Raw genomic sequence first — 25,565 nt, 5'->3', positions numbered from 1 at the left:
TATCTCCTGAGGCAAGGTAGGCAAGAATTTTTAACATCAAATTGAGATTAAATGGAAATGGCAAGACTGCTGAGGAGCTAACAAGGGCATAGAAGATGAATCCTTGTCAAACAGAAGAAAACATTGAATATGAACAAACTTAAAGGCAGAGCATATAAATTATTAATTCTACCTTAACACTTCATTTGTTCATTCGGAAATGATCATGACATGAAATGAAAACATAACAGGCTACATATGAAACAGAAGGAAAACTTATGCTAAATTTCATACCACAGGAATCTCAGGGGTCAGAGCTGCATTTTTTAATTAAAATCTCTGTCAAAATCTGTACAATAGAAGCACTCTGTTCTCCACCAGCTCTTAGAACTCTCTCTTTTTTTCTCTCTCCTTTACAAATGATTTTTAATACATTAAATAAGACTGTTGTAGGAGAAAACAGATCAACCCAAAAACCTGGGCGCTGTTTCACCTGAAGTTACATAAATAGAACAAAGAACAACTTTCTCCTCGAAATTCTCTAACCAAAAAGACTAAAAATTGGAGCGCAGACCCCATTGTGTGACTAACTGAGGTCATAGATAAGAATACGAATCCTATTCTTCTGGTAACAGATGTCTTTGTTTATTTTTGGCTGAAGTGAAGGGCCAGGTGTCAAGGATGTGCGCCAAATTCTTCTCTGCTCCGATCAGTGGATCTACTCGTGATGGTGATATGCTGGAAATTATGTATCTTAGTTTGCTAGTGTAGAAATTCATTGCAGATATATTTCTTTTCTGAACAGTAAGCATCACTGCCTTCATCTGGTTCTTGCGTGCGATAAGCATCAAAAATTTGCCAAGCCCTCTTCCTTGCACACATTTCTGTAACTGAAGTTTATAAACATAGACTACAGGAATTTCTTCCTCAACAATGAATCGATAATGCACAAAAGCAACCGCAGGGTCTCCATCACCTGTCCACTGACACTCATGCACCTCTTCCTTATTATTTATATTGCAAAGATGTTCATTGTCAGCACTTTGAATACTCCGCACAAAAATATATCGCGCTTCAGGAGCAACCATTTCTCTGCGTTTTATTTTCTCTTCCGCGGCCCATTCGGGTACATATGCACTCTGCATATTCACCTTCAAAAGCTCTTGGATGTAACGTTTTAGTGAGGAGGACAAATGTTCTCCTGATCCTGATCCCAGACGAACTAATAGGCCATTTCGGTCATATGTATGAAAAGCTGGGAAGTCGACGAGATGATCATCTTTCATATCTATACAACTGCATTACAATCAAAATTGCAAGAGATTCCCAAATATTCTCAAACAAAGAAGCTCCAGGCTTCGACCCTGTATATGGATAAAGCAATATCCTTCTAGAGAGCCACATCTGCAAACTTGGGAAGCTGCTCAAAACATAGGTGAAGATAAAGACCAGCATGGCATAAATCAGTAAAGGTAGCCACAAACGCTTCCTTGTCTTTTCCAGCAGTTGTCGGCCTATGATCCAAACCAAAAGAAAGATGAGGTAGCCAAATGCTATGTAATTAGGATTGACCACGTATACTGTGACAAGTATGGTCAAACATGCAATGTAGGTCCCACAGGAGCGATATGTTGCTTGAAACATTTGGCCTATGGTTAAAAGATATTTTTTTTTTTATCCAGTTCACTTGCTGAGTGTGGTGTGGATCACTATCTGTCAAATTCTGGGATGAACATATTGTCCACAGTACAGATTTGTTGAACCCATCTTTCATGAAGCCAAAACCAAATGGTGATTGCGGGCTACACTTCAGAATTGCAGAAAATGAATGGAGTGCTTCTATGCCATGATCTTGAACTGCAGAAAAGCATAATAATACTGCAATGCTTAGAAAATCCCAAAGACTTGCATGATTTGATACACCGCAGTGAAGGAGAATTGACCTTATTGAATCCCCTTTGCTGTCCAGAACCTCCGAAAATAGATCTAGCTGGAGTAGGTACAGAAATGAAAAATGTAATTCACAAAGGAGAACTAGAAGCTTCCGTGTTTGTCTGCCCACTGTTGACCTCATCAAATATATCAAGAAAAACACCATATAAAAGGCATGGAGTAGCCCAGGTTTCACTCCCAAAAGGAATATAAGCAACAAAGAAATTGAACGTGAGCTCTTGCGGAAACACCATGCAACTACAGCAAAAATCAAAACCTTTTTTCTTTCTGTTGCCCTTCCATCTTATGTTCATCTTTGCATGATCTCAAGTTGTCATTTTTCAGGCTCCAAATGCAATTACTCACATAGATAACCACTGCCACAAGAGTACCAAGAAAAAACTGGGCAAAAATGAATAGCCCTGGAATAGAGTAATGGAAAAGCCCAATTGCGTCCCAAATTTTAGTATCCTTTTTTACTCTCCTTCCTCCACACATTAAAAGTTGCGTTGAATGCATATGTTAATGCAAGAGCAAGAAGAGACACGGGAAAACCATATGTGAAGAAATTGATGACAATATGCTGGAAAATGACACCCTTTGCCACCTCCTCATTCCACATAGGAATGGATATTGATTCAGGAGATGAAATTAATTGCTGAGGAGGCAGAAGATGCTGTGTCATATTATTGCTTGACTGCGACAACAGGTACTCATTGCAAGTTACTCTTGAAGTCCTTACAAGAGAAAACCTTACAGATTCCACTTTCTCCAAATCATGTAGGGCACTGCAAAGCAAAATATAGAAAATCAGAGGGGAAACTCCAGAAATAATTTCTGGCCATCCCATGTCCCTTGACACTTTATAGAGACCGATGTACTCAGCTGCCGTTGAAATTGGTTCATGTCTTCTGTTTGCTCCAGCATGTGCACTTCTCCGGAGCCAGTTACACGGAGATATCTTGGATAAATGTCAAACACGTTGACTGCATTACTTGTCCCATTCAAAACATCTAGTAAGCCTGAAGAGTTAACTGATTTAGTTGGATTGTATTTTACAACCTCCTTTCCTTTTGGTCTTTCCCTTGTGAACTCAAATTCCTCATAGACAAATTTCATGAGACTCTTAACCGTTGAAGGTGGAACCGACCAATATGTGTTTGCATCAGCTTGACAGCAAATCAATTGAATATCTTCGGAGTTATATGTTTTCAGATAACCATCAGGATCCAGGTTATTCCCTGCTGCTAAGATATCCTCCCAAGAAAGACAACGACAAAGACTGTTTTGGTAGAGTGTCAATCTACCGCCTCCTGTTTTGATATCAATCTGGGCGCTTACATCTTTAATTGGATTTGCAATGTTAGTTGGATTGCCACTACTGTACATCAACATAGGAGCCCAAAGGACACACATCAGAACTAGGAACAGACATATGCCACTGCAAAATTTCCTTGCCTTACTTTGCTTTTCACCTAGCCGATGCTCTGTTCTGGAAAAGTGTTATATCACACTTGACCAGATACAAACTTGCTGAAGAAGAATCAATCTCTCATTGACTGACAAGACGGAGTCTAACATCGGCTCCACTTGGGATGGCAGCTGCCGCTTTTTGGAGGTGCCAAGAACCGCAGAACTTTGGGAGAGCAGACAGTGCCTCCATCCATTGGGCAATGGAGTCATTATTCCAACAACTAACACAGACTTTGACATATTTATGGACTGAAACTTGACTGAAATGATTGAAAAACAGACTCGGCAAACTTCACACTAAAACTGTAATGAAACTGGAACAAAATGCTGCCTTTTGGCTGCTTATTTATTTACAAAATCTACCCTAATCTGCTGTACAAACAATAGATCAGGTAATACTAAAATGCCAGATTAACCATTCAAGTAAACTTGAAAATGATGCCGCTTGAGAATGCTTCCGCGAGGACACAGATGTAATTACTGGCAGCCCTTCCTACACGTAATGAGCCTGGTCACGTAGAAAACAGCCTAATCCATCAATCAAACTGAAAAACGTGTCCATGTAAGTTGCCATTGGATCGCGGAAGCCGAACTCTGTTGGCTGCCCCAACTCTGCAATACACACTTCCAGCTGCACACTGTCAATGTAAACATCTGTAGGCAATTCTATGAGTTCTTGTTGCGAAGGAGGAAGGATTTCCAAAAACTTTTTAGGGTCTTGGAAATCATATGACTGGATTTGCTCATCTAAACATTGAATCTCCTTTTCGATTCTTTCAACAATTAACTCACAAAATTTAGTTTTGAAATAAGGGAACTTTGGAGATTTCAACCAATGAAGCAAGGTACTGAAAAAAGCTTCATCAAATTCAGAATCTGCTAACTCATTTCTTATTTCTTCTACAGCTTCACACAGGGCAGGGTTTGCCACATACCCTACCATTGCATGAATGGATCAGCAAGCATTTGAATGTCTGGATTGAATTGGAGTCGCCAGGTGAATGGTTCAGCCTGCATATGTGTCTGACTGCTGTCCACCATCAGCATCATATCTGCAATTTGATTTCCTGTACTGGGACAAGACAATCAACAAGTCGAATGTTCTTCCCAGTATGGTCGCCAATATGTTAGCGCTTGAAATTTCACCTCAGGCTGAAAAAGGCAAAATCCAAGGCAACATCAAACCACTTATCCTCGTAGCTAGCCCTACGAGGACAGGAGAGGGCTCTCTCCGGGTCTATCTTGGCAAAAGGTTTTCAAAGGGCTGAGATGACCAATAAAGAACACTGATTTTAGGCTAGTAAACTGATAAAAAGGGGTTTTTAAGAAAATGATGGGGTTTTTCTGGGCTGCATGGGCAAAGAAATAGCTTGAACAAAGAAATATAATCAACAACACAGATTATCTCTTGAGGCAAGGTAGGCAAGAATTTTTAACATCAAATTGAGATTAAATGGAAATGGCAAGACTGCTGAGGAGCTGACAAGGGCATAGAAGATGAATCCTTGTCAAACAGAAGAAAACATTGAATATGAACAAACTTAAAGGCAGAGCATATAAATTATGAATTCTACCTTAACACTTCATTTGTTCATTCGGAAATGATCATGACATGAAATGAAAACATAACAGGCTACATATGAAACAGAAGGAAAACTTATGCTAAATTTCATACCACAGGAATCTCAGGGGTCAGAGCTGCATTTTTTAATTAAAATCTCTGTCAAAATCTATACAATAGAAGCACTCTGTTCTCCACCAGCTCTCAGAACTCTCTCTTTTTTTCTCTCTCCTTTACAAATGATTTTTAATACATTAAATAAGACTGTTGTAGGAGAAAACAGATCAACCCAAAAACCTGGGCGCTGTTTCACCTGAAGTTACATAAATAGAACAAATAACAACTTTCTCCTTGAAATTCTCTAACCAAAAAGACTAAAAATTGGAGCGCAGACCCCATTGTGTGACTAACTGAGGTCATAGATAAGAATACGAATCCTATTCTTCTGGTAACAGATGTCTTTGTTTATTTTTAGCTGAAGTGAAGGGCCAGGTGTCAAGGATGTGCGCCAAATTCTTCTCTGCTCCGATCAATGGATCTACTCGTGATGGTGATATGCTGGAAATTATGTATCTTAGTTTGCTAGTGTAGAAATTCATTGCAGATATATTTCTTTTCTGAACAGTAAGCATCACTGCCTTCATCTGGTTCTTGCGTGTGATAAGCATCAAAAATTTGCCAAGCCCTCTTCCTTGCACACATTTCTGTAACTGAAGTTTATAAACATAGACTACAGGAATTTCTTCCTCAACAATGAATCGATAATGCACAAAAGCAACCGCAGGGTCTCCATCACCTGTCCACCGACACTCATGCACCTCTTCTTTATTATTTATATTGCAAAGATTTTCATTGTCAGCACTTTGAATACTCCGCACAAAAATATATCGCGCTTCAGGAGCAACCATTTCTCTGCGTTTTATTTTCTCTTCCGCGGCCCATTCGGGTACATATGCACTCTGCATATTCACCTTCAAAAGCTCTTGGATGTAACGTTTTAGTGAGGAGGACAAATGTTCTCCTGATCCTGATCCCAGACGAACTAATAGGCCATTTCGGTCATATGTATGAAAAGCTGGGAAGTCGACGAGATGATCATCTTTCATATCTATACAACTGCATTACAATCAAAATTGCAAGAGATTCCCAAATATTCTCAAACAAAGAAGCTCCAGGCTTCGACCCTGTATATGGATAAAGCAATATCCTTCTAGAGAGCCACATCTGTAAACTTGGGAAGCTGCTCAAAACATAGGTGAAGATAAAGACCAACATGGCATAAATCAGTAAAGGTAGCCACAAACGCTTCCTTGTCTTTTCCAGCAGTTGTCGGCCTATGATCCAAACCAAAAGAAAGATGAGGTAGCCAAATGCTATGTAATTAGGATTGACCACGTATACTGTGACAAGTATGGTCAAACATGCAATGTAGGTCCCACAGGAGCGATATGTTGCTTGAAACATTTGGCCTATGGTTAAAAGATATTTTTTTTTTATCCAGTTCACTTGCTGAGTGTGGTGTGGATCACTATCTGTCAAATTCTGGGATGAACATATTGTCCACAGTACAGATTTGTTGAACCCATCTTTCATGAAGCCAAAACCAAATGGTGATTGCGGGCTACACTTCAGAATTGCAGAAAATGAATGGAGTGCTTCTATGCCATGATCTTGAACTGCAGAAAAGCATAATAATACTGCAATGCTTAGAAAATCCCAAAGACTTGCATGATTTGATACACCATAGTGAAGGAGAATTGACCTTATTGAATCTGACCACTGAGCCATTCGAAGAAATCTTCTTCGAAAAAATTCCGGATGGTCCTCCTCCAGTACGAGGATCGAGAGATGCCCATCGCCTCTGCCTAGGCTCTCTCGGATCAAGTGGACCTAAACTCATCTGTGGTCACATAACTGGCACCCTCTCAAGTATAAAGGATACAATGAGAGTACCGTACCCAAAACTCTGTTGGGTCAGAGTCTTACATGCAGTCAACTCCGCCTTCAGCTGACGAAGCACCACCTCACACTAGTTGAAGATCTGCGGCTGGACACAATCAATGGCAAGCAATAGTTGGGCCTTTGTCACAACATGGGGACTTTTAGACCCTACCAAGCACATAATCATCCATAATATAACCCTCATAGACCTGGATCTAATCCGCTCTATAGGGACCCTGTTGCTCACAAGTCCGCTCTCAGGAATACAATAAGCTCGGACCATCTCTAAGGTGGATCGGGGATCAAGCCTACCACCGGTCAAGTTTGCTCGTGCTTCTCTGTACAACAAACCAATCATAAAATATATGTGCCTTCTATTGTTCAAGGGAAAACCTTTATCTTTTGTTTCCTCCATCAAACCATCAAGCATATTATTCCATCATGCCCTCTGTCGATTTGACCCAATGGTCAAACTATTCTTCCAAAAGCATTCATTCTTGTCCCGTTTCATGTCGACTGATGTAGGATGCATTATTTCCTACCTTTCAACAGGTCTCTTGCTATCGAATTCAACACTCTATTTAGGAAGAAAACCCATAAACACTTCAGTGCCTTGGAACTTGCAGACATCAGTGGCAGGTTACCTTGTGTTTGGTTAGGGTTTTTTTTTATTATTGGCTTTTGGTTAAACAATTCTATGAGTGTTTGACGACAAAAACATTATTCACACTTGCTAGATTGTACTGTGCATCTTGGAGACCATCATCATTATTGGTGGCCATCCTTGCATTTGTTAACGGTCTCCATTATTGACTGGTAATCAGACGATTTCGTACATGTTCGACCTCAATGCATTTATTCACATGTATTGAACTATGCTGTTACGATGAAGTAAAAATCAAGACCTTGGGTAGAGGCTTACATCACTCAGCCTTGTTTCCTCTCCCAAGTTGCGTTTATTGTTTTTTGGAGACAGCTCATCAGAATGATATTATTATGACACAGGTTCCACATTGTGCTTATCAGCGGCCACGATCGTCATATCTCTTTGTTGAGAAATCACTCTGACATAGCTACTGAGCGTGGGAATGCCCGACTCAGGACATGATTTTAGTTGTTTTATATATATGTGTTGTATCAGGTTTCTCATATTCCCGAAGCTCTGATCCTCTCTCTTTTTTCCAAAGAAAACAACAGTTATATATAAAGTATTTCAACCATCATCTCTGCCTTTGATCTCACACTTTAGGGGGCATCTGTTACACAGGAAAATGACCTCCTCATCAGCTCAGAGGAGAAGAGCAGGATGACTGAAGGACTGACCAAGTTCACAGGCCCATTTGTCAAGCTAACGCTGTCTAGGAACTAGCAACCTACTTTATAAATCTTCCTAGCAATGCATCAGGTGCATTAGTGCCTAGGGTAACTCTATTTGTTACCTCGGGAAGGGTGTTAGTCAACCTAAATGAGTTTCCATGGGTCAAAGGAAAAAGTTGAACGAGAAATATCCCGAGATTCACTCCTATGTCAACTCATAAAAGCAGGGAAACAACAAAGATTCAACCTGTTTGGAGGAATTACTACTCTTAACAGAGTCTACAAACAGGAAAGAGCACAAAAGCATGGAAACATCTTTGCTTTTTCCTAAAGGAACTCATGAGGGATTTGGCAAGGCTTATCCTTTCACGCTATATATGTGAGGCTAGGGCCATTATGGAAAAGGTTGAAACATTTGAAAGGATTTCCTATTTGACTATCAAAGCTAGCATCCGACAAAGGCACTGCAAGAGGTTAAGAAGGGAGAGAGAGAGAGGAGCTGGAGGAGTAAGGGAAGGCTGATACAATCGATGGTTGTAATCACCCTTTTCTACATTAATATAGAATTGCAATTATGTTGTCTACTCCACGTCGTTGGTATTGTAATTAGTTTACATGTTCATGCAATGTCGTTATTATGAGTGGCTTAAATACATGTATCATATATCTTTATATGTTAGTACATTGATTGTCAAAGTTATATGCTGTGATATTACGCCTTGTCTTATCTATGTGTAGGTTTTGATATTGAAGCTAGCTGAGGAGTCTTCCACTCCACTACTTTGCGCTCTCCAGCAACACCACACCAAGACTTAAGGTAATAAGTCCTTCTTCCTTCTTTGATTCCCATTTGATTAACATAGATATGCATGTATCTCCGTGCTAGCTACAACTAATCTGACAATCTGCCAAGGATCTCGGGAAGATCCTTGAGGGTATCTCCATCACCAAACACTCGTGCATTAATCCCTATAACAAGAAGCAACAGCTAGAGCAGGCCACATAGAGCCCAACAGAGACAACGTAGAGCCCAAAGGGACTGCGTCATCCATGCAAAGAGCAGTTGGAGTGACACAAAGGGTCCCAGAGGCTGCGCAGTGCCTCAGAGGGCTGACACAGAGGCTAGAAGGGACAACACAGAGCTTTAGATTCACTGGAGAGGGTTTTGTGGGACAGGTTTTCTAAATACCTGTTTCCGAATAGAGAGGTATTGCTTCCAATTATTTTTCTTTGTCGGGTGAGCCAGTTTAGCACCTAGTTATACTCGAGGAAATACTGCATAATAATAAACCCTCAGAATAACTGCACTGTTTTCCCACATTGGGTTTTTCCGGGGACATTTGTCCAAAAATAATGGTGTCACTTGTGTGTTTGTTTTCTTTCAGTTGATGATCTGTAGATGTTGAGACTGTATTGTTTTTATTTCATTATTTATATGTTTTAAATAACTTGTTCGAATTCAACAAGTAGAATAAATAAACCAGAAGAATACAAATTAAATTTCTAATAGATAGACTTAGAAATTTCAACATGGCATCAGAGCATGCTTGCAAATCACGTGAAAGCTGAAGTCATCAACTAAGCAAAGCATTTGCAGTAGAATAAGTTGTCTTGAGTGACAGAAGCTGATCCTTGCAGAAGCAACAGAGGAAGGGTTGACGTAGAGGTATTGTGTCATCAGTCCGGGATAGAGAGAGGCCAACACAAAGGTTGAGGAGGGCAGAGAGAGGCTCACGCAGAGATCAGGAGGATTGACGCAGTTGGCTGAGGTAGCTGATTCGTTAGTGCCGGGCTTGCGTAGAGCCTAGAGGCTCAATCCTTCAGTTGCTGGGGCATAGGAAGTTGTGGACAATTTATGGGCGCGAAGCTAGCAGGGTACTGTGGTCAGAACAATACCTAATAGGGAAAAACCAAGGTAGAGGGAGTTGCTACTGAGGCAAATTTCTAGCCAAGGAATCTGGATCAGTGTTGCAAGTGCACAGAAGATTAGAGAGGTGCAACTTGATGTCTCGCAGGAGGATTTCCAAAAGGGAAATCAGGACTCAGAGGGAGTCCAATAGAGAACTTCCAGAAAGGAAGTAAAGAGACTCAATAGGAGTCGAAAGGAGAACTTCCAAAGGGAAGTAGAGAGACTTGGAGGAGTCGACAGTAGAGCAGCGAGATGGCCATGAATGGGCTGAGGGATCAGGACAGGTTGGACAGGGTGTCCAACTTTGTGGTCTGGAAGGCCAGGATCCTGTCCATTCTAGATAGACATCGCATCAAGGGCTTTGCCTTGAGAACAATGGCTATCCCAGTTGACTCGGTAGCTAATGAGAAGTACGAGGAGGCAATGGCCAAGACAAAATGCATCATCCTTGATGGGGTCAAGGATCATGTCGTACAACATATTTCTAAGAAGGAGACGACAAAGGAAATGTGGGACACCTTGAAGAAGTTGTACCAACATAATTTTGTGCAGAGGAAGATGTTACTCAAGAATTAGCTACGATCATACTAGATGCAGAAGGGGGAGCAGATAGATCTCTTTCTCTGTCAGTTAAAGGAGATCTGGGACCAACTATCTTCCATAGGGGCCACACCGGATGAACATATGATGGTAAGGACTACACTTAACACAGTCTCCAAGGAGTGGGAGACATTTGTCTAGAGCATACTGGGGAGGGAAGATATTCTAGATTAGGAAGAATTATGGGCGGTTCTTCATAAAGAGGAGATCAGGCTGTTGAGCAAGGCAGGAAGTGGCAACAAAAGAGTCTGGATCAAGAAGGAAGAGGAAGAGGATGCAGCTTTGGCATCTACGGGAAAGCAGGAGAAGAGGAAGAAGAATGAGCTCTCCAAGGTTAAGTGCTTCCACTATGGGGAATTGGGTCATTATGCGAACTAGTGCCTGAGGAATAAGAACAAGGGAGAGGCATCTGACTCTAAGGCAACGCCAACAAAGGTGGAGAAGGAAGTCGAGGAGGATGATGATTGTGCCATGAGTGCTCATGTACCTCTGTAGAAGAGGTGGGGAGACATCAAGGTGTAGTTAAGAGGACTACAGGCGATGAGGGGCAGGATTCTTGAGGTACCCAACCTCTTGGATTATACCTTGCTACGGGAGCCCTGAAGAGAGAGTAGCAGGACTGGAAAATGTTGGTAGAGATAGATGCAGATGAAGCGACAGAGAGTGCTACAGTGCAGGAGTCCCTGGGCAGCATGAGGCTAGCAGGCTACAACAGTGTGAGAGGCATGAGAGTGTTGCAATGGTGTAGGATGGCACAGAGAGGTTTGAAATGGTGTGAGATGCAGGGAGTTGTTGCAGTAGTGCAGACGTCAATAGAGGGAGCACTTGTTAGCGACAGAGGGAGCTTCAGCGTTGGGAGTGTTTCTAGCCTGGCAGGGATGTTAGAAGTTGGGTGGATTAGTTACTTACTTCTCAGTAACTGAGTTGCAGTGTAGTAGCGGTTTGTAGTAGCACGATGCAGCATGATGAGAGGGCAATGCAATGCAGATGCATTATTGGGAGGATGGACCAACATCAACACAGATGTAGAGGGAGTTGCTGTACGAATGCAACAGTGGCAGTGGCAGAGCCATGGGCAGCAATATAGGATGCAATAGTGCAGAAGATGTTGGGTGGGAGGCCTAGCATCAACACAGGTACTGGTGCCTTATAATCAGAGTGATGCTTAGTATGGAGTACTACTAGACCCAGAAATGGTTTGGACAGATTGTACTCAGTTTAAGAGATATTAAAATAACTAATATTTTTAATGGAGTTCCTAAGTCTAAACTTAGGAAAAATAAAAATATTAATGGGTATTAATATAAAACTGGGTTAGAAGGTTCCAAAAGTCATGGATCAAGCCAAATCTAATCTTAGTCGTTGATTAAAGATTTAATCTCGGCCATTGAAGGACCAACAAGAAAAGTATAAGAGGAGGCTTGAGGGTCAGTTGAAAGATACACCTGAGTGATCAGTCATTTGATTTTCTAGAGCGAGGTTGCTAAGAAAATTTGAATCAGTGATCAGCAGCGAGGCGCAGTGAGTACTGGACAGAGAGGCAGAGACAATGCTGAGAGACCAACGTAGAGGCAGAGAACGAGAAGCAGTAACCAGAGCAGGCCACATAGATCCCAACAGAGAGAGCAACTAGAGTGATGCAAAGGGTCCTAGAGGTTGCGCAGTGCCTCAGAGGACTGACGCAGAGGGGTTTGAAGCCGATGTAGAGGCCAGAAGGTCCAGTGCAGAGCTTCAATGTCCCTGGAGAGGGTTTCATGGGACAAGTTTTCTGAATACATGTTTTTGAATAGAGAGGTATTGCTGCCAGTTATTTTTCTCTATCGGGTGAGCCAGTTTGGCACCTAGTTGTACTCAAGGAAATACTGCATAATAATAAACCCTCAAAATAGTTGCATCAGTTTTCTAGCATTAGGTTTTTCTAGGGGCATTTTTCCAAAAATAACGGTGCCACTTGTGTGTTTTTTTTCTTTCAACTGATGATCTGTAGATGTTGAGACTGTATTGTGTTTATTTCGTTATTTATACGTTTTAAATAACTTGTTTGAATTTAACAAGAAGAAGAAATAAAACCGATGAATACAGATTAAATTTCTAACATATAGACTCAGAAATTTCAACATTCTCAACTCCTTACCCATTCAATTGGAGGGAAAGACGGTCAATTTAGAAGTCGAGCTTTTTGACACTAATCTCAATTACAACCTTTTACTTGGTCGGAGCTGGACTCATGCAATGTTTTGTGTGGTCTCATCTCTTTTTCGTGTACTTTGTTTTCCTCACCAAGGGAAAATTGTCATTGTTGGTCAACTGGCTTTATTTTGTTCTGATTCTTCAATAGATAATGTTCCTTATGTTGGGAAAACCAACATTTCTTATGAAAGTGTCGGAGCAGGTCTTTTCAAGGACCCTGCCTTAATGGGAAAAGTTTCCCTCCCTCCTCCCTTCAATTATGCCTCAATTAACATGATCTCGTCTAATTATGACCCATGGATCATCCCTAGTCCTGACCAGATCGATAATTTTGGCAACGCCATGGTGCTTAGCCCAATTGAGCAAGCTTAGCAATATGTCCTTTTGGCTTCCGCGACTGCATCTACAACTCATGATCGATTGAGATTTGCCCTAAATTCGTATTTACAAACTTGTTGGCTTGGTTCTTCTGATTCTAAAGATCCTTTGGGTGAGATGCTACTTACTTATGAAAGCATCACTGAAGTCATGTCTCTTGAAGAAGCCCCTTGGAATGATATTCATCATTGTTCCTCTTTTCTTGCTAGCCCTGGAACAATTCCTACTTGTCTAGGTACTTTACTTTCCCCTGAAAAAACTACTCAATTTAAGACACCTATCTTGGTTCACAAGGTGTTGTCTGAAGGCAATTTAGTGAACATTTTGGCAACCATGCCCATCTACATCTTAGTTAAATCTAGGATTGTCAAAAACATTCACATAGGGGCTTCTTATTTTCTTGATGAGATTACGATTTATACAACCCTGCTCAAATAATTTCGTGATTTCTTCGCTTGGTCTTACGAAGAGATGCCTGGCATCGATCCCAGTATTGTGGTACATGAGATTCCTACCTATCTGGACGCAAAACCTGTGCGACAACGTCTTCATCCAATGCCCCAAGGAAGACAATTTCTTGATGAGACTCGATATTGCAAAAAGAATGTTGACACTCCCTAAGGCTACCAACTTTAATTATCAACCCGGGGTCCGTAAAAACTTAAGAAGTATCAGCAATATATCTGCAACATACAATGCGTCCTTCCTTTGCTATCATGATGTAATGGAGTGCATGCAATGAAATCAAATCCTGAACTAATTGTAGAAAATGAAATGCTTGAAATGGAAACATTAACCTATTGCAAGAAATAAAGAACAAGGAAAGAAACCTATTCTAATTGCATAAAGTAAATATCATGAACTAAATGTCAACCATTACATTTCAAATTGTTTAGATCCATTAACAGAGTTCATTGGATGTGGCAATCAAGAAAATCATCATTGTATTATCCAATCCATAATATGTCCATTAGCCCAAATCGATGAAATATTTTTCCTAGATAAAGAGGCGAGTCCTAAGTGGTCTTTTGTCTTCCCTAATCATTGATTTAGAGCCTAGGGGTATTGATTCAACCTTAAGGGACAATTACCAAGCTTCTTGAGTGAATTTGGGCAAGTATATGCTTGGAAGGCTACTACAAGAAACTGGAAGGCTGCTATAGGGGTTCCTGTAGTATTACTACATGAAACAACATATTTTCTATAGGGAGTTATAATTCATCAAATGACCAACCAAGTCAAATCCAAATTGGATGGGGAATTTTTTTTTTATTGACTAGGATGTCTTAGGTCTCCATTCCAAGTGGAATCACTCAAAAATACCTCTATTAACCCATGCTAAAAAATGGCAAAAGATTACTAGTCTAAAATCTAGAAATTCGATAACTAGTGAGCTAGTAAATATATCAAATGCCTAACCTAATCAAGTGAAAATGCAATGGGGTAAATTTTTTTATTATATATAATTTTTTGTGATCGTGAAACCAACTTGATTGAAGCTCGTTATCATGCTCTAAAAAATAGCATAAATTTAATGTTATTTGCCACAAAGGAGTTCCAGAAATCTAGATTTGGGAATAAACAAACTAATCCAAGTAGATCAATGATTACTATGACCTTCCAAAGCTTTTCCAAGGATGAAATGATGCTTGTCATTCTGTAAAATAATTTACATCAACCATTTAACCCAATCCTACAACAAGAAATCATTAATACTAAATGCAGAAATAGAAAGAAACAAGAACAAGAGATGCATGTGAATAAGAAGTGAAAAGAAGAAAAGAAAATGATACAAAAGGGCTCTGAGGCTCCTGGGATAACCAAGCCCAAGGAAACTTAGAGTCCTATGAAGGAGACCAAGGTTTAGAAGTTGAACATGACACCAATCTTCATTATTTTCATCAATACAATTACATCTCTGCAAGAAATGACAATGGAGCTGCAAAAATACGAGTTCTCTCCACAATAATACTAATAAAAACCAACCCTTAGAGGCAAATTTGACTTGGTACTTATAAAAAATGATTAAGAATCATTCCCCATGAAATAAGGAAGCTTTCCCCATCAAAATACCTTGATTAGTGGATTTAGTTCCCAATATTGGGAATCTGCATTAAATGGCAGGGAACACATTCCCAAATTTTCTCAATCATTGGAGCTCCACAATCTGTGCCATAATTCCATAATATCTTGTTGATTTTTTATTTAATATTGATCCTCCTATAGCAGGGAGATGGTCCCTAGGTTATCTCCTCCTCCAAATTCTCATAATCTACCCAATATTCTCACAATATTCCACAAAAATAAATAATATTAGGCACACATATGCAAGTATCCATAAACCTTCTTAATGAACATATTAAAGTTAAAAATACATTATTTAATGCAGAAAGAGAGGTTTAGTGTGCTAAAGGATGGTCAGATGTGCCTTAATTTATGTATAATTTAGAGGTATGGGCCTTAATTTATGTCTAATTTAGAGGCTCATCATACCCCTCTGCTGAAAGTGTTGCTCATCCTATGAGCAACTTAGTGACCTCATTGTGCTTCATTCATGGCCTTAGTGGCCTCTCTCTTGTGCATACCTCAGTCCTTTCTCTTAAAAATCTTGGCTGTAAGTTATATAAGGACAATCACAAAAATGTAGTTGTTCTTTTCATGATTGTTTAACTATCTTCCAAGCAAAAACAAACATAACTTTCCTATTTTCAAGGAACTCTGTACGCTTGTAGATCCATTTCATTCATATCCTCTCCCTTGAAACCTTCATTCCATTTTCACTCATTTTTCCAAAACTGTTTGTGCATAGAAAAAATTACAGTGTTTCTTGAAACCATTAGCTTGCCTTCTTCCCCTTATTCAAGATGGGTTCTTGAATATTTTTCAGTTTGGCAGGGTATTCCACATCCTTTTCCAACCTTCTACTACTTTTTTCCACCATTTGGATACCTATGAAACTTTCAAAATGCCTTTGGATGAGAACTATGACATCCTGTAGTAATTCCTGTAAAAACTATAGGAAACTCTGTAGCGGTTCTTGTAGTACTAAAGGAAACCCTATAGCAGTTCCTGTAGTACTACAAAAAACCCTGTTTAAACCTGTCTTGAGCAGAATGATAGTTTGAGCCTAGGGTAGGCCCTCAACTTGACTTCCATGCCTTTCTCCCATTTCTATAACATCTTTTAGACCTTGGACAAAAGCTAGAAAGAGATTAGAGACCTCTTGGAAAGCCTCTTTTCATCACTGTAGTTTGAGTTCTGTTTTGATGGTGAATGCCTTATTTCCTTTTTTTACATTCTTCTTCTCTTTTGTGGCCTATATGATTTCCTAATGGCCTTGGAGTTCTCTGTTTTGATTATGTCTCTCTTAGGCATTGCCATTTTGGGTTTTAGCACAATTTTTTCCTTTCTTCTTTCTTGTAGCAACATTCTGCCTTCCTGTAGTAGTCATTCCTTCTTCCTTCAGGGTCTTCTAACTATATGGGAGTGATGAGAAATGATGTAGAGGGGTTGGAGGATGATGCTAGGGCTCAGAGGGAGTAGTGTAAGTTTGTGAAAATGGAGAGGATGCTTTGTTTGATTTTTCAAGAAATTTTAGGGTGAGACAGAGTGTAGGGTTTGTTCTTGAAAAATATTAATTTTTCTTCTTATGAAATGGGATGGATGAATGATGCATAGATAGTGGATATGAAGTGGATGGAGGGCTTGGAGTGCTTTGGTGACTTGGCCTTTGCACAAATTTCTTCTTTTAACTGTTGTCCCCATTCCTCGAAATCATCATCCTTATTTTGGCTTTTCCACATTGCATGAGTGAAGGATTGAGTTGTAATTAACTAGTTGAAAACGACTGAGACTGCTGACCCATCCTTAGCTTATAAAACCTCATTTGTCATGCATTGACAACAAATTTCTAACTATAATATTCTCAAGAGAAGAGGTCAAGAATATTGCATACCTGTACCTACCTGATGGTTGTTGGAGAGACATGCATGTTGCTACTGAGTTCATGATCAATCCATGATCCTCTAGAGGTGATAATTTCCTTTGTTTTCTTCTGCACAGGTCTTCATAGCTTTGTGATTTTAAACCTTTGTCTTCCAGTTACCATGCGCAAGCTATCTTAGTCAAATCCGACCTTCTTGGAGTGCTGGGATTGTCCATGGGTGATGTTCACCTTCCCTATACCTTATTTCACCATTAGACACATTTACCACACTTCATTCTACTTTTTCTACCATCTCCTAAGCATTCAGCCTGTTTCCTGTAGTAAAACAGGGCATCCTATAGTAGAACTACATGAAACAATAGATTTGACTTGTTTTGTCCATATCTCCCAAATGGTTGGATGGATTGACCTGAAGTTTTCTGAGCATGTTTCCATCATCCTTATGCACCTCCTCATAATTTCTTTTAGCAAATGGATGCACGAATCTCGAGAAAAATTAAAAATGGATGAAGTTGTTAGAGTTCGATTTCTTGGAAACCATGCACTAGAATTTGCTGAAATCGCTTGGGCATGTTACCATCATCCATATGCATCTCTCCATGAAACAATTTTTAAATGGATGCATGAATACCGAGAAAATTCAAAAATGACTGTAGGTGATGGAGACTAATTTCTTGAAAAATGTGCACTAGATTTTGCTGAAATCGCTTGAGCATGTTATCATCATCCATATGCATCTCCACCTGAAACATGGAAGATGGATGCATGGTTTTCAAGATATGACAAAAATAAATTTCTGCTCTATGTATTTCTGTTTCTTGTAGTAAAACAGAGCATTCCTGTAGTATTTTAGGACATCAAGGAGACTGAATGGGGAAAGCTTGAGAATGATGGGTGGATGGTGGAAATAGATGATGGTGATGGATTAACATGACCTTGACCCTTCTGGAGCATCTGAGAAAAGGAGGAGAAAGCCCAAGTTTGACTTCCTTTGACTAGAATTTTGACCATTTTTTTTTCTTTTTTTTGTTGCTTGCAGATGTTAGAGAGCACCTATAGTCATCAGAGAGATCCATGGAACAAAGATTTTTGATTTTTGATTTATTTTTTTCTTCTAGGCCTACTAGCTACCTCCATGAGGTTTTTAACTAGTAGGTCTGCCTAGGTGCCTCAAAGGAGGTTTTCAATTAATGAGCCAATCTCAGGTGCCTCAAAGGATGTTTTCACATGAGATTTTTTTTTCTCTTCTTTTTCATTTTTTTTTTCACCATACTAACTTGAAAAAAAAATCACTTTCTAGTATAAGAATACTTCCAATGGAGCCATGTGCACATCAAGATGACAGAAAAACTGATGTGTAGGCTTGAAATGTATGCTTTGGCACGTATTTGAATTTGAGAGATCAAATGATTTGACTTTGATGATATCAAGCACAATTGAAGAAGAGAGTGTTGTTGCAACTTAATGACTGTCTGGAACTATATTTGAATATAGTTGTGATGCCCGTGGTCCACTTTTTGATTTGGATAATCTTGGATGTCTTCTTCTTCCATGACCTTTAAATCTTCCTCTTTTTGCTGATTGTTCTCTTGAATACATTGAAGATTTGATGGTAACCATGAGGGAGCTTTCTCAATCTCTGATTTTGATGTTTGCTCTTCATGAAATGCAGCCCATGATCCTTTGGTATTCTCATTTGAATCTTTTTCTTTTGGATGTGGTCCTTCAATGATATCAAGGGAATATCTTTTTTGCAATACTCTTCCTGAGCTATGGTGAGTACCATTTAGCTCAAGAGGAGATGTTTGGAAGTGTTGTACCTCAACACTGTAAGTGGGCTGAGCTACTTCAATGTGTGGGTTTGGAAATGGAGGTACATGTAGTTGAGTGGGAGTGGATATTTGAGATGGATGTGGTTGGGGTTGTGGTTGTGGTGGAGGTGAATGGTAGGGATAACATGGAGTTGGGTATGGAGGATATTGAGGAAAACATTAAGGATATTGTGGATGGCTCCCATAAGTTCCTTGCCAACCTTATTGCCAAGATTGGTTTTGGGGTTGAGATGGCTAAGGTTGCCAAGGAAAGGGTGTATTCCAATTACTTTGAGATGGATGTGCATAAGCTTGAAATTGTGAATTAGGCTCTTGCATCATATCAAGTTGAATAGGTTGCCATGGTCTTCTTGGAGCTACATAACGTAGCAACCTTGGTGATTAACTTGCTTCAATGTCCTCTTGGTAAACTTCCTTCAACCTTGGTAATGATGGAAAATATTTAACATCATGTGATTCTGCATGGAAAACACAAATATCAACATATTCTTTTTCTTCATCTTGCATTCTTAACATTTCTACTTGTTTGGTTAGATTGTAAGAATTTATGTTTTAAAGTCATCAAACAAATATCCAAGTTTAGCTTGACTTATCGATCTTGATGATGATTTACTTATTCTTGCCCTTCCTCTTGATATGTGTTTGCATGTTTCACAAATTTCTTCAAAGTATAACTGGTATACATCACCTCTACTCATGAGATTAAGGAGATTGATCCACTCATCCCTAATTGTTCCAAGTAAGACGGTTTTTAGTGTGTCGGATCCTAAATGATGTAGGTTTGCCCTCTTAACATTATACATGAACCTCTCTATTATATCCTCTAGACTCTCATCTTATTTTTGATTCATTCTAAATATTTCTTCTTTAAGATCACGATCTTTATATTTTTCTAGAAATATCTTTTGCATCTTACTCCATGTTCCTATTGAATTAGTCCCTAAACTCATGAACCATTTAAGAGCTCTATATTTCAATGTTGCCAGAAAAAATCTCAATTTTTGAGTGTTTAACAAGTAACCATAAGATCTATAAATGATTTCAAATTCAAAGAGAAAGGTTTTCGGATCCTCTGACCTTAGACCATAAAATTTTGAAGAAAAGATAGAGGGATGTTCTTCATGTGCACACTACCATCAATATCTTGAATGAGAAATCCAAGAAGATATTCTTCATTGTCATCATCTCCATTCATTTCTTCTACCTTCTCTGTCACCACCTCTTCTTCTACTTGCAAAAGTGGATGGTGATGTGGCTCTTACTGCACAACATGATCAAATGGAGGGGTTGGTGTTGGAGAAGTTTTTTTTTGTTTTGTTTTGTTTAATAAGAATGCTATGAAATGCAATTTTCTATTCTTGAAATAAAATATGCCTAATGAAATTTCTTGTTTTTGCAGAAAGTAAAATAAATCAATTGACTAGGGAAGAAAACAATGCATACTTTGACACCTCCCTGGCAATGATGCCAAAAAGTGATGAGTCTCGGTATTGTAACAAGAACGCTGCAACTCCCAAAGCTACCAAATTTAATTATCAACCTGGGGTTCGTACAAACTTAAGAAATATTTGAAAGATATGTGCAACATATAATGTGTCCTTCCTTTGCTGTCATGATGCAATAGAGTGCATGCAATGAAATCAAATCCTAAACTAATTGTAGAAAATGAAATGCTTGAAATGGAAACCTTAACTTATTGCAAGAACAAAAGAACAAGGAAAGAAATCTATTCTAATTTCACAAAGTAAAGATCATGAAATAAATGTTAACCATTACATTTCAAAGAGTTTAGATCCATTAACATAGTTCATTAGATGTGGCAATCAAGAAAATCGTCATTGTATTATCCAATCCATAAATCTGTCCATTAGCCCAAATCGCTGAAATGTTTTGCATGGGTAAAGAGGCGAGTCCTAAGTGGTGTTTAGTCTTCCCTAATCATTTATTTAGAGCCTAGGGGTATTTATTCAAACCTAAGGAACATAACCGAACTTCGTGAGCGAATCTGGGCAAGTATATGCATGTTGGAAGGCTACTACAGGAAACAACAAATTTGCTATAGGGAGTTATAATTCATCGAATGACCAACCAAGTCAAATCCAAATTTGATGGGACACATTTTCTTATTGACTAGGATTTCTTAGGTCTCCATTACAAGTGAAATCACTCAAAAATATCTCTGTTAACCCATGCTAAAAAATGACAGAAAATTACTAGTCTAAAACTTAGAAATTCGAGAACTAGTGAGCTAGTAAATCTATCAAATTCCTAACCTAATCGAGTGCAAATGAAATGGGGTAAATTTTGTTATTATCTATAATGTTTTTTTGATATAATTCAAGTGGAACCAACTCGATTGAAGCTCGTTAGCATGCTCTAAAAAATAACAGAAATTTACTGTTATTTGCCACAAAGGAGTTCCATAAATCTAGATTTGGGAATAAGCAAACTAATCCAAGTAGCTCAATGATTACTATGACCTTCCAAAGATGTTCCAAGGATAAAATGATGCTTGTGATCCTACAAAATAACTTATATCAACCATTTAACCCAATCCTACAACAAGAAATCATTAATACTAAATGCAGAAATAGAAAGAAACAAGAACAAGAGATGCATGTGAATAAGAAGTGAAAAGAAGAAAATAAAATGATAAAAAAGGGCTTTGAGGCTCTTGGGATGTGTTGATGCCCCGAAAATCGTTGTATCAACATTGGGGGATAACCACCCGGTCCGGACCTTAATACAACTCCTTTTCCGTTTGGAATCGACTGGGGATAATGGGACCAGTTTCCCAGCAATGAATAAACGGAATGAATGAATGATTGATTGACTAATCTAATGATAGGCGAATAACTTAATTTATCAGCGAAATAAAAAGAATTACTACTAATCCCGGGAACTATTGTAATTTGAAGTGTAGCGCTTGATGATCTATGTCTATTAACAGGCATGTAGATGACTCCATCTAATAAACATGGACATTTACTCATTCAAGGATTACTTTGCTTAAATAGTTAAACAAGGTGATTAACGCAATATTGCTACACTCATTCATTTATATCATCAATCATATATGATCAAAAGAAAAGCATTACCATAAACATCCAATAGTGGAGGGAATAAAGAAATGCTGTTAAAACACATACATATATTCGATAATAGCAAAGGCGATCAAATAACAATTCATATAAAAAGAATGGATTCAGACATAGATAATAGTACCATATGAGCTGCGAGTCACTCTCCAATATCAATCGCTATTTCAAATTCTTCCTCTAACGCAGAAATACTTTCAAACAAAGACAGTAGTGCACATTTGCATAAAAGCTTCTTTGCCAAAATCAGAATGATTGGTCCAGTTTTATAAAAGAATATGCCTGAAGTACAGTAGTGCAACTTCAGGTTTTAAGTCAAGTACAAAACTTTACGACCCTTTCTAAAAACATGAAAGGGTCTATAAATACTGAATTAAACTAACTATCTATGAAACTAAAATCCTACTTAATTGGTATCTAATGATCTTGAATATCTCCTTTTCAGCAACCTGGCAGTCGGTGGCATGAATCATCAAGTAGGCTGTTTGCCTTTAAACTTGAGCTGACTTATCGCAAGCATTGGCTCCACTTCGGGTGGTCTGTTGAGGCGAGAGTTAAGCTGGGCGGCATAGGTGGCATCCTGAATATCGGGGATAATATACCCGATTGCATCTGTAAGGCATTTGAGGGCGGCTCTTTGACTGTGTGGTTTTACCAAGAAGAACCAATAGGTGTCCCATGTTAAACTGTTAATTCCAGCAATTAATATCCCCTTTTCCTCTAGATCTAGATAACATGACTGCTCCAATGTTTTCACCGCTGTCAATTTACCTGGAGTGCATTGGGAAATCATGTTTGACAAGTAGAGAGTATTATTAACCAATTCAACCAAATTACTTGTGGCTGATTTGCATCTTGAAATTGCCCTCTCTGCTTTCATTAACTGGGACTGCCATTCTGTAACCAATATTTCTTTATGTGACTCTAAAATTCTTGGTAAATTTGCCACTTGTCCCTGATCGGTATCTTGCCAGTCAAGAAATTTAGTTAATGTTTCTTCAGCTTGATCCAATTCTGTTCTAGCCTTTTCTGTTTGTTTACTTATTGATGCCGTCAATTCGCATAGTGGTTCTGCCTGGGCGATTTGTTGACATAGAAGCTTGATTTGTGTTATTAATGCATTATTTATCTGTAATGCTTCTAATTTGAATTCGGCTATCTGTGGAACACCCTTTGTCTTCTCAAGTTGTGCTGATAGTTGAGCAATCTGCTCATCTTTTGACTTCAGCATTTGTTCATTTGCTGCCCTCAGTTGTGCCAAGGCTTCAGACAACTCTTTCTGCTTCTGGATTGCGCTGTGATCAATCCTCTGTTTCTCTTCCCGCAATTGTTGAGTTAATTGATTATTTATTTGTTGTTGTGTTAACAATTGCTGTTCTGCCTGCTAGGCTTTCTGCTGTGCTTCTGTTAACTGTGCTTGCAATAAAAAGATTTCCTGGTCTTTTGTTTTTAATAAAAGACTCACCTCTGATGCCTTGTCTATTGTTGCTGCCGAATAGGCTCTAGCATATTGTGATAGTTTCGTTAGGTCATCAGAGGGGTCAAATTCCTCCTTCCAAACCACATTGCCCGTGACCATTTGTTCTGGGAAAAGGGAAGGTTGATCAGTCCTTCTTCTCTTCCTCTGTCGTTTTACCACAGCTTTGTGCCTTGGGCTATAGAAGACATCCAAGGGAGGAATTTCTTCTATCTGCAAAATAATTTGATCGGAGGGGTCCTTTGGGATTATTTCTACTTCCTTTGAACTGGGTAGGCCGTTGGTTCCACTTGGAACCTGTTGTGAAGTGGTTTCCTGTGTATCTGCCGCTTTCGAAGTTTCGGTGTCCTTTGAACATTCAAGACTACTGATAATTGAATCAAATTGCTGCCATTCCTGGAGCAATTTGGGATCAATTTGAGTATCCACATTCACCTCTATGTTGCTCTGTTTCTGCTCTTTAGTCTGGGTTTCCTCTCGCACCTTCTCCTGTTCTTTTGTTGTAACCGGCGGTTCCTTTGAATGTTGCTGTTCAGGCTCACTTGGTCTTGTTGCTGGGGTTGTTGCTAACAGATCTAGAGGCAGAGTTTGCAACCTCTGTTCTCTAAGTCTGTTGAATTCAAGTAACCCTTCATCTTTGCATTCCATTATGGCCAGCGATCTAACTTGATACATTGATTCAGCCGAGGAGAACAGGTCATCAAATTTATCTTCTATATGATCAAACTTTGTCAATTTGGCCTGTTCAAGAGCATTATAGGCGACTTTGTTGGGATCAAATCGCCTGTTAGGGAGAGTCGCTAGAGTTAATGATTTCATCTTCGTAGCTTCTTTTGCTGCATGTTTGAAATCATGCAAAGTGTAGACAACACATCTCAGAGGAAAGGAGGGCTAGACCTGCTTCTTATTTTTCTTGAGAGTTTGTGTAACTCCTTCGACAATAATCTGATAGGCTATCTCCCTTGCCAGCAGTTTATCAGGTATGTACAAAGGAAGAACATGAGGTTCGGCTTGGCTGCTGAAAATTCTTACATAAGTAAATTTCTCCTCTCCGAACCATCTTCCTATTGATGTTAAATCAATCCCTGCTTGGTGAGAAATTTTGGGAGCAGGTTTATTAAAAATAGAATAATGAATGGGTAACATGAAGCCATTGCAGACTTGGTACAAATGGTGCTTATAGGAAGTCTTCCACAATTTCTGATGGTATATGTGAATAGGCGTGGGGTCTTGTGGAGTCCACCTCCAGCCGAGTACAGGAAACTCAGAATTAAAACACAGGGTATCTAGTATATAAGCACTGTAGTAGAATGGGGGAATAATCCTTTCTGAGACGGAAGTTTTAGTTCTAAAACTAAGAACTGTGGTCGCTAGCTTATCTGACAGTATGGTTGCCCAATCCATTATCTCACTATTACATGCCGCTTCCGTCAAGGGAACCATTTCTATAGTGAAATTAGCGGAATCGTGCAACCCCCACAATCCACACATCATTATCCCAGCATAACAATACGGAGAACATAGAGAATCAATAGAGTACTTACCGAAAGTTTCATGCCTGTGTTTCGCCGGATTTTGCCTCCATTCCCGAATGGGTTCGGATTTAGTTTCGTTCTCATTTCGGAATTTCTCCAGAAATGCCTTGTTGTACTTCTTCTCTGGCTCAGGCAAATGATACATTTGCCTCAAATCATCAGCCTTGAATGAACCAAAGATTCTCCCATCTCTGGTGCAGAAAGTTTTGTCTGTGATTGGGATTTCCTCAATTGTCCACTTTACTACATCCATATATGGGAGAATTTGTTCCCGAGCCGCTATCCGATGAAGGAAAGAGTCGGCCAAGTCTTTGAAAGTACCATCAGATTTTCTACTGGAACCCGCTGTAGCTTGTATTTCCGTCACCTTTGGTTCTTCGGCTTCGATCAAATTATA

General features: G+C 39.2%; 1 protein-coding gene across 1 annotated transcript in view; it reads right to left on the bottom strand.

Annotated features, from left to right (window-relative positions):
• Nucleotides 1–5,382: 5,382 nt before the first annotated feature.
• The window catches only part of LOC149218825 (uncharacterized), a 37,593-nt gene continuing 17,410 nt past the window's right edge, over nt 5,383–25,565 (bottom strand). Inside the window, exon 3 of the mRNA XM_089386642.1 lies at nt 5,383–6,061. Coding sequence (XP_089242768.1) covers nt 5,383–6,061 — 679 coding nt within the window. The remainder of the gene's footprint in view (nt 6,062–25,565) is intronic.

The sequence above is a fragment of the Pinus tabuliformis genome, chromosome Q (assembly GCF_031772625.1).
Source record: "Pinus tabuliformis cultivar Carrire ecotype Pingquan chromosome Q, CPIR1, whole genome shotgun sequence".
NCBI classification, from domain to species: Eukaryota; Viridiplantae; Streptophyta; class Pinopsida; order Pinales; family Pinaceae; genus Pinus; species Pinus tabuliformis.
Note: the sequence above shows the minus strand (reverse complement) of the source record. Positions and strands in the feature narration are given on the sequence as shown.